This window comes from Lactuca sativa, chromosome 8 (genome assembly GCF_002870075.4).
Source record: "Lactuca sativa cultivar Salinas chromosome 8, Lsat_Salinas_v11, whole genome shotgun sequence".
NCBI classification, from domain to species: domain Eukaryota; kingdom Viridiplantae; phylum Streptophyta; class Magnoliopsida; order Asterales; family Asteraceae; genus Lactuca; species Lactuca sativa.
In genome coordinates, this window is record NC_056630.2 from 39510789 (window position 1) to 39526223 (window position 15435).

Here is a 15435-nt window from a genome sequence, read left to right on the forward strand (position 1 = left end):
TTAGGTCCAGGCCATGACGCTCGGCGTACGCTTAGGTACGCCCAACGTACACAAGCAGTTCCCAAAAAAATTACAAAAATGCCATGGGACCAAATTTGTAAGCAATATTCATACGAAGGGTCAAAATGTAAAATGTCACACCCCCGAACCAGGACGGCGGAAACATCCGGGGGCGGATGACTTCATTGTACTGTATCATCACAATTGAATATAATTGAAAACATAGCAACCAACATCATACATTAAAGATACCAACATACATTGATTACATATTGTATTTTTTTCATAAATTTACACAAAAGTGACAATAAATATGATATTCCAAAATATAGTAAATATCTAAAATCCATAGCCCGTGTACCTGCTCACTGAGTCCCTAAGAATACAAGTCGTTTTGAAAAGCGTCAACTAAAAAGTTGGTGAGTTCATAGACATATTTGTATAAAAGCATTGTAACATCCTTGTTTGTAAAAATTTGTAAAACTCCAGAAAATCTGATATTTTCTATGAAACATGGTTTGTAAGTCTCGTTCCAAAACCATGAATAATTGCATGCGTGTCCTTTGTTTTCTTTTGTTTGTAAGTAAAAAGAGTGTGTGTTCCCATAAAATCTCATATTTCCTGTTTTATGAAAAAGTGTAGTCTTAAAACCCTAAGACTGGAGTGGTGATAGTAAAGTACAAAAGCGAAGCATAGTTTTATATTTTATAAAACTAGTAAAGTGTATAATTTTTTAAATCCAAAATAACATTGTTAATCCCCATGTGAGTATTTACAACCATGCTTGATACGACTAAAATGTCTGTCATGACATTTTTCAGGCGTTGGTTTCGGAAAGATAGTTGTCACCCTAAACAGGCCTAGTGTAGCTGTAGCGAACATCTCAGGTGTGGGGGTGTCAACCCCATATAAATCTATACACAATTACCTCACTTGTCATATCATTTACCATACGTATAATCAATTAATAACATTTCACAAACCTATTTATAATGTATATTTTCCATAAAATCTAACTATGACCCAAAACATGTTTATTAACCCAATTTGACACCATTATCATTTACCACATGCATCATAGAGTTGAATAACATGTATTTCAGATAGATAACAGTTTCAACAAACAAATATAGCATAACTCAAATCAATCGAACCGTTTTCAAAAAGTAGTTTCCAACTATATAGTCGGTTTATGAAAACTATTGACTCACATCAAGTCCCGAACAATAGAGCAATGATAAAAAAGAAATCAAGTTCACACCAAAGCTACTAACCACCCTAAACACCAAACGAAGACACGATGAGGAAACAAACACCAAAAAACAAACATGATTTGGACAAGGGAATACACATCACATTCCTAAGTCGGTTGTACAGATCTAGTCGCCATGAGGGGCTTAGAGGGAGGGCAAAGTGGGCAGCTGCACAAGACCCAATTTTTTTCATTATATATTTTTATTTAAAAATACAAAATTATAATAAAGATAAGGGTCTTTTTTTTCTTGTTCGTCCTGGGCCTTTAAGAATATTTCATTTTTCAAGATCGGCCCTGCTAGTCGCCTTTTAGCAACCTAACACGTCGCATTTTTAGGGCATACATGTTAATTCTCAGTGACAACTTGAGGGTTGGGTTTCAAACCTCAATCGATATGGACCTCTTCCATACCCATTTTGCGGTGTTTCTTAGCATCATAGATTGCACAAATTTACGATCTATTCACTTCTATCGAGTCAAGAACAGAGAATGCGGTTTAAGAGGAAATACTAACCTTCTATAAATTCATAAAACACGATGATACCAGATAAAAAGAGTAGGAATTAGATACTTCAAACCACCAATCATAAAAAAATCACAACTAACCCGCTTTTGATCACTCTAAGACTTCAAGAATATAAAATCTAGTTTAAAAAAGAGTTATCGTGACAAGGGAAGCCGGAAAATCAAGTAAATTCCATCCTTAGGTTTAGGGGTTCAATATATAGACTAGTTTTTCATTTTAGACCTTTAGACTTAGCCAAATTGACCTGTTCACCCATTACTAGGTTCAAGGTTCATGATTTCCCACTTTGGCCCCTAAAAGTAACATTTGAAGATCATGAAAGATTGAAACAAAATAAAGTAACATAATGAAAGACTAACCAAGTTAATGGAAGAGAATTTAGATGGTTACAACGCCATACATCCTTACCCGTACCACCCATATCATTCAGGCTCATATCAATTATGGGGCATCTTCAACGTCATTCGTTATCAGGATGCAAACATCATTTTATACAAACTGTCATACGACGAAATGAAAAAAAAAAAATATTCAAAAAAATCTCAAAGATAGAATGTTTTTATTAATTTCAAGGAGTTTCTAACTATTACATTCAACTTCTTTGGTCAAATTTTGACAAATATTGCCAAAATTTTAGAAATTAAAATTGATGAAAATATGATAATTAATCGCGATTAATTATTCTATTTTCAGTTATTCCGTAAAAAATTGCATTAATCGAGTATTTTCCATCCATATGTCATGCTCCCTTTTATCTATATGGTTCTGCAAAATCTTTAATTCACTATGTCAGTGTCGATTTTTGGGTGTTAATCTTCACTAACAAGTATTGTCTTGATTAACAATGTTTTTACAATATTTATAAATTTTAATAATGTCAAAACATGTTTGGCTTTTGAAAAGATGGCAAAGGGAAAATGTGTGATTTTTTATTCAACTTTTCTCAAAATATATTGCGGTTTCTATACGACAGAACTAGAAATTGTTATAATATTTACAGAAACGGACAAAGTATCCTATTGAAGACTAATATTTATATGAAGCTACAAAAAATATATATTTATGATAAAAACAACGTTTTACACTAAACATGCAAAACCATTTTTGTCAATGAGGAGAGCAAAAATGTTTAGAGAATACATAAATATTAATATGACGTTTCTTTTTCATGAATAGATTCTTATGCAAAGTGATATATTTTAGTCATTAACAATTATAATCAAAACGAGATTAGTTGTAATCCGTAAGTTTTTAAAATCTTCTCTTATTAAAAGATATGTGGGATAGTTGATCATAAACTAAGAAAAATATATTAAATACTTGTCAAGTTTATAGTAATCGTTTTAGATACAACATGTATATATTAAGACAGTGTATATTAATAGAATGCATGGAGTTTGGATGCACGTGGCTAGAAAGAAGAGATAATTACGTATTACAGAAACATACATTTAAAAAACTCGAAAATAATCAAAATAGAGAAAAACCAAATTACATATAAATGTTGTTTTTATAGTAAATTGTGACAACAAGAACAAGAAAAGCATAACCATTTTGGACCAAAATACATATAAAAGACAAACGAAACACACATATGGAATACACGTGGTATAAAGTAGAAGATTGTAGCAACGAAAATTTATGCTACATACGCCATCGACCGAAATAATGTTTGAAAAACGAGGATGCATTATTAATGAGAGATGACTATACATGTGTTATTAAACAAAAATAGTAACAAGTTGAAATACGAAATTGGATAAACAAAACAAGTTGAAGGGTCAATCCGTAAGGTGAATGCTTAAATTTGGCACAAAAGACCCCTATAAAGTTTGAAGGGTCGATTGAAGTCGATATTTTAAATCAAATGAGCTATTAATAGTAATAGTAAGATGAAAAAAAAAGGAACATGGGTGACGAAGATAATGGTGAAGTGGAGATTGAAAGAGGGCATATTTACAAATTATAGTGTTACATATATGCAATATGGTTATATAGGGCATTCATAATTTATAGTTTAATAGAAAGTGAGTCTAATTAATATTTTTAATAAATGAAATTCATTTATAATGGATATAGCGGTCAATGACTATTAAACATAGAGGTCAATATTAAACTTGTTGGAAAAAAAAATTAACAAATAATTTTTTTTAATATGTTCAATTTAACTTTTGTAGTGTTCAGATGCAATATAGATAAAACAATATTAAGGTTGCATGAAAAAAAGTTAGAATCATATGAAAATCTATTAAACTATATAAAATTCAATATATATTGTAATGCAATTGAGACCATCTTCAATACTATATTTTTCACTTTATTTATAGTACAAAGTAACAATAATAGTAATTAATCTTCAACTACAAATGAAGCGAGTCTAATTAATATTTGATAAATTAAATTCATTTGTAATGTATCGAACAATTGAACTTGTGGGAAAAATATTAACAAATAAAAACCTATTTGTTTAAATACGTTCAATTTAACTTTTATAGTGTTAAATGCAATATAGAGAAAACTATAATAAGGTTGCATGAAAAAAATTAGGATAATATAAGAATCTATTAAACTATATAAAATTCAATATATTATAATGAAGTATAGACCATCTCCAACACTATATCTTATTTTTAAGTTTTCGTTTTATAGGGAAAAGTAATGACAATAGTGATTAATCCTCAAATATGTTCTATGTTTGTATATTATTTTTACACCAAAATAATATACCAAGTATGTTTGGTTTTCTCAACTTTTTATACATTTTCGTTAATACCCATTTAATTTATAAGGTTTTATAATTCTTCTAAAATCTTTTTATTTTAATAACTTCAATTAGATAAATATAATCAAACATACAACTCCCATGAAATAATTTAAATTAATTGTAATATTAGTAAAACAAGCATTTTATTAAATAAATTATTTCATTCGTCACACAATAAAATAATTATACACACTCATTTATAGAAATATATACATGTGTGTATGTCAAAAAAAATTATAAAAGATGTAACCATATTATAAATTACTAAAAAGTGTTTAAATTTTAAATAAATTTGAAAATTTTATCACATTTAAAATGTAACAATAATAAGTATCCAAAAAACTATATTTAAAATTATAACACGTTATATATATATATATATATATATATATATATATATATATATATATATATATATATATATATATATATATATATATATATATATATATATATATATAACCACAAATAACAAGTAATAGTTCAACTCTAATTACAACATTTTTTAATATTGTAACTCAAATTTAAGTTTGAATATCCATAATTCTATATTTGTTGTAGAAAATGAAGTGAAGTCGGAAAACAACAGTTAATCTATGATTCAAAGTTAAGTGTATCCAACTTAACCGATATGACAAAATTAATCCATTTAAATAGTCTGATATATATATATATATATATATATATATATATATATATATATATATATATATATATATATATATATATATATATATATATATATATATATATATATATATATATATATATATATAATTAACTTTTTATGATAATAAAAATATGTAAATTAACATCATTTTTAAGTTATTTTATGAATTTGAAATATAAAAATAAAACTATAGTCATTTAAGAATATATATATATATATATATATATATATATATATATATATATATATATATATATATATATAGAGAGAGAGAGAGAGAGAGAGAGAGGGGTTCAGGTATTTAAAGTAATTATTATATTGTTTTATAAATAAATATAGGTCAATCATTTCAAAAGGGTAAAATATGTAATCATACATTTAATTAATTATGGTAAATATATAAATCAATTTAAATCCCTTTAATTTAGGAATATCAGTTTTAAAACCCAAATTCTAGTATATATCCTCACGTCCGCATCTTCCCTTTTCTCTTATATTCATCGTCGCCCGCAACTTTTTCCTTCTCATCTCCCTCTCGTACACACTCCACTTCCGGTCGATCAAGCACACACACGACGACATATTCTGGAATGTGCATCCAAACACGAGCAGAAACACTCGTACTCACGTGAAACACAACGCGATAGCCAATATATTTCTTCTTCCAATCGCTCATTGCCACAGTTACAATCGGCGGCCTTCGTCTTCGATGCTCGTTGAAGCGGTGACGTTGGTTAGGCATTGGTAGTTCACAACAGCCATAAAAACATGGTGGTGACTGAGCGGTTCACGGCAGTTAGCCACCACGAAAGGGATGGTGGCGTGACAACCCTAGACTTCTTGCATCTGACTAGCTCGCTCTCTTTTAGACGTAGGAGGGGGTGGCTCCGATGATTTCTGGCTCTAATGGTAGATAGGAGGTGGCAGGTGAAGGATGGGGTATAAGTGACGGTTGTAGCACCCTCCTAGGGTTAGGGTTCTTATTGCGGCAAGTGTAGCACCCTCTCATCCGAAATTGAAAGTTGTTTTGATGCACACCAAGCGCTCGCTAAAATGCTTCAACTGAATGGTATTTCTTCGTTTATAGTATTCTATCATAAAAGAATGTTTTTTTGATAATCATGAACATATTCTGTTATAATTCCCCGAATTAATATAATTATTGGTAAATGAATTCCAATTCTATCAGAATAGAATCACGAATTCCAATTATGTTTGAATGGAATATGGATATTTTCTCACTAATTTATTATTGGATTTGTTTCTACAAAAGTTGATGCTTGAAGAACAGACCGTGAAATTTGTACGACGCCTCTTAGCAACATTATTCTTTTAGAATGTAGTAGTGTCTTTGTTAGATTTTAATGTTTTTTTCCAGATTTGAAAGTTTTTTTTTATTTTTATTGTGTAACAATAAATGTAAATCTTAGCAATTGTTACATGTATTCTATAAGAAGTAATGTAATTTATGTTTTAATTATTCAATTGATGGTTCGAGATTGTTATTCTACAAGAAATTTTTTAAATGATGATCAAGAAACATGTTCAAGAATATTTTTATTATTTTATGGTTCAAATTTTTTTTATTTTTGAACATACTCAAACATATTTTGTCAGAATGTCCGAATTAAAAACCTTATAATTCGTAAAATCGGATTTTTAAAATTAATAGAATATATGATCCTTTAAAATATGCACATTTTCTTTATTAAATATGTTAATTGACTAAAATACCCTTCTAGTTAAATTAGATGGTATTTTTCAATTATATTTAATTTAATAATATGTATTAATCACTTTCTTAAAATAAGTAACATGATTGACCCACATTTATGCATACATTTACACAATAATTACTTTGAATATAACTAGATTATGACCCCGCATATAACGCGGGGAACATATAAAAATATACATGTAAATGTATAAAAAAGTTGGCACTATAAAAAAATAAAGTAACATAAACAGACTTAGCATTACTGCTAACATTTAAATGTTTTAAAAAAAAACAAAGAAACACTTGAATATCTATAAAAGTTGAAGGACCTCTTTGTAAACATAACTTTTTGTTTTATTAGTTGGACAACCTTCCTCGTAATATATGAGACCTTCAATCCCTTTTCACTTGTGACGCGAGAAACAAAAAATATACAACTGAAAATGAGTGAAGACAAGCTTATGCAAGTATAATCCAACATTTGATAATTATTGTCATTGACTTTTGTTAGTGGCCATAACAAAATAAACTACTATAGGGAATTGTCTCCGCTAAAAACAGAATGAGATTCTTTCATTAGACGGAGTTAAATTCATGCAAGGTATATAAATAGTCTCCATAAAGAATCTATCATATATGATTCAGGCTTCAATGACGTTTCTTCCAAGCCTAACAATCTATAATCTAGTACAATTGCATAGTCCTTTGGTTTGGTCGATATTACAAAGTAATATGACTGGAACACCTATTTTTAGTCTAAGTTTATGGTTGAAAATTCTAGATGTCTCAAAATCATTCAACACAACTGAAGAGTAAATTGATTCCTCAAAAAAACTTGGTAACTCTGTATCACGTAAAGAATTTGAACTCATATGTTTTCCCTTCATCTTTCATCAATCCTAGAATGTAGTCATTGGTAGCATCAAATTCTTCATTTGTAGGGACCAAAATAGTTTTATCTTGAAAATATGATTAATCATCAAGATGATTTTCAAAGGATAGGTAAATGATGGATACAGTTTGAACTCATAAGTTATATATATATATATATATATATATATATATATATATATATACACACACACACACAAAATAAAATAATATATTGTTATCATTCTACTTTTTTTTTTGCAAATTTCAATACTAATAACAAATTTTCCCTAGAAAATTGTCATATTAATGACCTACTAATTAACAATTAAATTTATATATTATATAAATGGTTCACATGTGAACAAAAGCACACAAATGGTCCATATTTGAAATGTTTTTCTTACATAAATGGTCTATTACGTGAAAGAAAATGAAAATGTACTTTCCATTAATAAAATGTTTTCAAAAAAATCCTATTAATTAGCTCTAATGTAGAAAAAAATTTGTTCTAGATTAGCCAAAAAGAATGGAAAACTCATTTTTTGAAACTACGATGCTATTAATGAACTTTTTTGCAAAGTTTAATGCTATTAATGATTTTTATTCCAGAAAACAATCGTTTAAATGAGCTTCAATATACAAAAAAATATAGCTTTCCATATCAACTAAAAATAATCCAAAAAAGTCATTTTTTAAGAGTATGATGCTAAATATGAACTTTTTTTTTTCAAAGTTTAATATTAAAAGCAAAAAAAAATTTCCAAAAAGGGTCTTAATATAAGTTTAAAAGAACATATTGTAAAATATTTATCGATCTACATGAGCAAGAATTAAACGTTTCCATCAATACCCAATAAAGTATATAAATCATGCCTCCTTCTGTAATGAATTCCAACGCCCCACAATTTGGAATCCCCTCAGTCGCAACATTCCATAACTCAAACTACATCCGATAATCAATATGAAGAGAAGCTGCAATAAAAAATAATATTTGTCATCATCTTATACAAATATTAGAGATTATTGGGGTATTAGATACTGTAATAACTTGCAATTAAATATAATTTTCAAATAAAACTTAGTATGAGAAACTAACCAATGTGATCAAGGGTCAAAGAAGGCATTATAACTAAAATATAAACAAAGAACTATTAGGGATGAAACATGAAACTTTAAAGAGAAACATACAAATTTAAATCGTGAAGGATAACAAAAATCGACAAGTATATTTTTTAAGTAATTTAAACCGGGCGGCAAGTTTATCCCAATATTGTTCCCTTAAGCATTTCATCGAACAGGTAGTAGACAGGTAGACTAAACAAAATTTCCAAGTATCCAAATCAATGTCTCAAATCCTAACACATCAAAAAAAAAAAAAAACCGAAAAAAAAACAAATTTGTGATTTTAACAACCAAAAGTACAGGATATGACATACATTGTGTATGAGTCTATCATTTATAATTTGATTGCTCAACTTATTGAACAATTCTTCAAAAGTATGAAAAAAATGGGGAATCCCATAGAAAGATCCGATTCAAATTTCTAAATAACACAACTGTGACAATTAATTCTCATACCACAAAATTTGACACCCTCATAACATAAAAATCAAAATATATTTTACTTATGTTCACAAGAACCCAGATGAATTCGACCATTTCTGTTGTTTGTCAACTCCAATTTCGACCTACAAGAAATCTAAAAAAAAAATCAAGCAACTTGGGTAACAATCATTTTAATGTTGTCACAACTTTAGAATAAATATCGATAAATAGTACAAATATTAGTTATCAAAAAATAAGCATATATGAGATGACTAAAAAGTTGTCAAGTGGAATTTGAGTTACTTGTTTTCTTACCTTTATCTGATGTATTTATAATTGCAGTCGTTCGACTACAAATCTAAATCGTTAAGTAAAAATCAAAACAACATGTTTTCCTCCATTTTCTTCTCCACTACAAAACTTAAGTTAGATATATTATGTAAAGAATTGAGGGAGGCAGGGTATTTTTGTATTTTATATTTTATGAGCTTTAATTGTCATTAATAGAATTCCTAATTTAATTCATTTTATTTTTGGTAAGATTTAAGTGTCATTAATGGATTCTAATTTAAAACGTAATATACGTTTTATAAAATCTATTGACAAAAATAAATGAGTTGACAAAGATGATGTCATCAAATAATCCAAAGGTAGAAAATATATGATTGAAATGTAATCAATGGTCCTGATTTCTTCAGTTTAGAATTAAAGGTTATATTTTAATAATATTTAGAGATAACCTAAGCCTATATATATATATATATATATATATATATATATATATATATATATATATATATATATATATATATATATATATATATATATATATATATATAATGTTGTTAGAAGTCTATTTGTTTTTTTTTTAATTTTATTGACAACAATTTTATTTTTTATAACAAATATAGAGTAAGATCTATAAATAGAATGAGGATGAACATGTTCCTATACCACGTAAGCAAATTTAATAGCTTGCGTATTCAACACGGTTGAAAGTCTTTCGGTTTTCATTTTATTTTCTTTATAAGACCGGGTTTTTTTTTTTTTTTTTTTTTTTTTTATATTCACTAAATTACAATAAATTCATGGGTCATAAATCAAAATGCACATTGATGATCAACAACATACATATTGACAACTTTATTTCGGTGTTTACCTAAAATAGAACAAAATAATAAAACATACGTCAGCAATTTTTATATAAATTGAAAAGACCATTTGATATCATGTTTTAAAATGTGTATTTTTAGATATATTTGTCATCCAATTTATGTTTTTAAATGCAATCTAAATATGAATTGATAAAAAAAAAAAACTTTATAAACAAATAAATGAAAGTTTCAATGGTTTTACACAACACTGTTTTGGTAATGCTCAATTGAGTATCATTTTTTGCCTGTTACCAACTATTACTATTACATGTTTTTGGTGATTTTGATTTTTATACACATGTTTCTTCATCTTCATGTTGTTTTCTAATTTGACCAATTATTAAATATTTTTATTAAATTGTGTCATATGTGAGCATTACTTCATTTTCGTTTCATTCTTAAAAAATCCAAGAAATTATCACATTTCATTTCATCTCACTTTTTATTTTTATATTTAAAATACTATATTTTATACAAATATAAAATATTATATTTTTATTAGGGAATTAAAACCCATAAATCTTAATATATTTTTATAATTTTTAATATATATACAATTTAATAAAAACCAAAAAAGTAAAAAATGTTGCTGACCAGATCATAGAAAGAAAAAAAAAATGGTATTTTACACCGTGAAAGATAAATATACCGTACGGCCTCATAGGTTTATACAACCTCACACTTAGATTAAAAAAAATCGTTTTGTTTTATGTCATATGCACGTATACTATTATTATACATAAACAATTGATACTCTTTTTTGTTTCCAATACAAGCCAAGGATAAGTTACAAAAATGGTCCTTGTAAAATTTTAATTGACTGTGTTTAGTCTAATTTTTGAAATATATTCCAATGTTGGTCTTTGTTTCAATGTTTTTATTTGGATTTTAACCTTGAAATAAGACCAAAGTTGATATGAAACCATGACATAAGAACAAAATTAGGTTGCCCCATGAACCAAAGATGATATGGAACTTTGAAATGAGAACTCAAATTGAATTTTTATTTTTTTTATTTTGAAGTATATATGATAAAAAAAAAAAAATAATAAGCATATCAACAATTTTGTAATTTACTCTAAACCTAATAATTCATCTAAAATATTCATAATTTTCCTATATTTTGAATTACTTTATTATACATCCTTTGTTTAAAAATATAATATTAAAGTAAAGATGCATTTCACATGAGTATTGACTAGTCATCTATTAAGCAAATGAATAATTATTTTTTATTATTACTATATTAAATATTTAAATTATGATAGATAATAATAATAATAAATAATAATAATCATAATAACAAGAAAACGTAACATGAATGGATGGTATCTAACTGAATAATACCCGAAAAGTATTCTTCCTTTCCTATAAATTATGTCAAATGTTAACAGATCATATTACTTTTAAAAACATATAATTTTTAAAGAAGGAATGTATATTTTAAGGATGTATATAAATGGATATTGCAACATGAACAATGTGAATTTCAAATAACGTAATGTATATTAAGGATGCATTATAGATGCATTTTGCAAACATGAACAATGTGAATTCTTTTGCAAATAGTCACAGGTTTACCTTTTACAACCTCATACTTCGCACAAAAAACCAAAAACATTTTGTTTTATGTCATATGCACATACTACATAAAACAACAAATATTCTTTCTAGTCTCCTAAATAAAATCTAATATTCCATTTAAAATTTGTTTTATAATTGATTCAATTGAATCATTTCCAATAAAAAAAAAAAACTTATTATATACTAGATGAACAAATTTTTTTCAATTATATTATCAAACAGTCTTGATCTAACCGATTCAGACAGAATTTCTTATAATATCCAATAATAAATGTATCAAACAACCACTAAATCTTTTACAATTTTCCTATATTAATTAATTGAATACTTTTGCAGTTTTGTATATAGTATACTAGATTAAATTCACACTAAAAAATTATTTAACAAGAAACCTAACAAGAATATATGGTGTGTAACTAAATGATACCCGAAAGATCTCTTGAATTGAATAAGAAGTTAAGTTAAGCTATTGATTATGACCACTTCACATTTCCCAAGTTGATTGAATGAAACTAATTTTTCCTTTCTTTCTGTCACAAAATCTGCATGACTTCTCCCCCCTTCCCCTTTCCCCCCTCAGACTTTTTCTCTCCTTGACAATTGAACCATTAACAACAAAAGACTCTCTCTCTTCTCCCCCACCCCCCCTATCCCTACCCTCAACCCCACTATTTTTAGTCCATTTGATTACCTAAGCATAATCCACTCTTCACCAAATCTCCTTTTGACCCCTTTTTATCCATCTATCTATATATATACACACATTATATACATACACATGTCTTGTAACTATACCTTTCACCTTCTCTTTTCTCTCTCATCACACAAAAGATCCTTTCAACTTATTACTCTCGCATTCATCCTCTTTCGGTTTTCAACTTTTAAACCACATCTACCAATGCAAGAAGAAAGAAACTTAATTGCCCATTTAAGAGGGAACTAAACCACTGCCACTTAAAAGCCTTTTTAGAGAGAGACAGAAAAAAGAGGATTCTAGTGAGAGAAAGTCATGCTTCTGTTCTGATGTTACAAACAAACAAACAAAAGAGCATGACCCTTCTACCTTCGTAGCTTTTCTAACCTACCTTTTTTCCTCTCTTCCATTCCCTCAGAAAAATTAAAGAAACACCAGATTCAAACAGTCAAAGATTGGATCTTTTTTGGAGGTTTTTTGTAATTATGGCTGTCCATGCACAGTGCTACTCTGATCTTTATCAGAATAATAACATGGGCTTCGCTAATTTACCCCAGGATTGGGTTCTCATGACTGGTTCCTCTGTTTTTGGAATTGGGGATGAAAACAGAGCTTCCTGTCCATACGAACAACAACAAGATCAAAGGTTTCTTGAGCCTCAAAAGATTATGAATTCCGCTTCTGATTATCATAATCTTGTTCTATCTTCTTCAAATTCGAGAAGAAACGGGATGATTGGGTTTCAAAATTTGTCTTCTGAGCTTGAGAGACAAAGGTTAGAGATGGACTGTTTTCTTCATTTTCAGGTGAAATTCCTTTCTCCCTTTTTTTGTTTTTTGTTATCTCTTCATTTTCGGAGCATTTCGTTTTGTTGTTGGTTTTCTTAAAAGTTTTTAATGTTATTTTTTTCGAAATAAATGGCCTGCGTTTATAATTTTGACTTTTTGGTGATTTCTTCAAGCAGAATGAGAAATTAAAAGCCGTGTTGAATGAGGAAACAAGAAGAAGAGAGGTGATCATGATGCAAGGTTACGAATCAAAGATGAAGGCGATAATGGAGGCAAAAGAACAAATCTTAAACACCGCAACAAACAGAACAATAGAGCTTCAAAACTGTTTACTAATGGCGGAAAAAGAAGCGAAAGATTGGGAGAAAAAAGCCATTGAAAACGAAGCCATGGTTACTGACCTCAACAGAAAGCTATACCAAGCTAGAGAAAGAAACCATGAAGATGCAGAATCAGTCTGTAATGGAGGTGGTGATCATGATCACGATGATGAAGATGATGATGACGATGAGAGAGAAACAAGAGAGAAGAAAATGGTATGCAAGGTCTGTCACGTGAGAAGCTCGTGCATCCTATTGTTACCTTGCAGGCATCTGTGTTGTTGCAGGGGTTGCGAAGGTCTACTGATGTTTTGTCCTGTTTGTGAAACTGTTAAAAATGGAAGATTGGAGGTTTTCTTTGGTCTAAATTGAGGGGGGTAAAATGGTCAGAAAAAAAAGTTAAAAAAATAGGGTTGGATGTGTTTCTTTTTATGGGGTCTTTGTTATGAAAAAGATCTTTTTGGCAGTAGTTTTAGTGGCAAAGATCCAAAAGTGTTGTGGGTACGATGGGAAACGTATAAAAAGATGGCCTTTGTAAAGAATCTTCATTGTTTCAGTTTCACCCCTTTACTTTTATGATATTTACTTTTAAGTCCATTGTGTTTTAACCTATATGTTTTTATGTTTATATCGGTATTAGAACAAAATGTTATGTGATAACAATTATTGTATAATTTAGTATACGGTTTTTGTCAGAAAAAAACTGAAGATAAGCTTTTTTTTTTCTTTGCATGTTTAAAGCATTCACAAAAGGGAAAAAAAGGTTCAAACAAAAAAATTCGTAAAGATTATTTACTTTTATCTAATAATATAAATTAATAAAATGTAATTAATATGACAAGAAATCAAAATTCGTAAAGATTATTTACTTTTATCTAATAATATAAATTAATAAAATGTAATTAATATGACAAGAAATCTCACTAGTAGAGAGCAAAAAGTTTTGAAATGAAAAGCCTTTTAAAATATATTTTTTTTGTATTATTTATTTGAATGAAAAAGCTTTTCTAATTGGGTTACTCTACTTACATCTGATTTCTATACTTACATTGATTTCTATGATAACTTCTATCATAAAAAAACTAAATGTAAGACTTATATGTTATATGAGTTTATTTAAAAATAAAATAAATATGAACTTTTAACAATTTGAAATTTTTTAATTTGTAAGAAAAATGATAAATTTTTTGAATTATTAAAATTAGTAAGGCTTTAATGTATTGAATACATTACATATATACACCATTTTTAATAACTACCTTAAATATATATTATCTTACATATTGAATGTGAAATTTTAATTTAATAAAATAAAAAATACAATAAAATGATAAGTGGAAAATAGAAATTTTAAAAATTATACAAAATGTCATGTGTCCAAATAAATGAGAAAAAAACTCTTCATTTATTAGAGTAGATACTAAGAAAACACCAAAAAAATTTAGCTTTCTAATACATTACAAGATTTAATTATATAAAAAAGGTGTTGATTTCATGATTCCTATAAGGATATTAAATGACAAAAAAAAAAAACATAAATATGTT

General features: G+C 27.7%; 1 protein-coding gene across 1 annotated transcript; it reads left to right on the forward strand.

The window, feature by feature from the left end:
- Positions 1-12885: 12885 nt before the first annotated feature.
- Positions 12886-14487, forward strand: LOC111914286 (probable BOI-related E3 ubiquitin-protein ligase 2). Its single transcript, XM_023910059.2, has 2 exons — positions 12886-13588; positions 13747-14487. The coding sequence occupies exons 1-2, from the start codon at positions 13268-13270 to the stop codon at positions 14260-14262; spliced, it is 837 nt and encodes a 278-aa protein (XP_023765827.1). The 5' UTR covers positions 12886-13267; the 3' UTR covers positions 14263-14487.
- Positions 14488-15435: the final 948 nt, after the last annotated feature.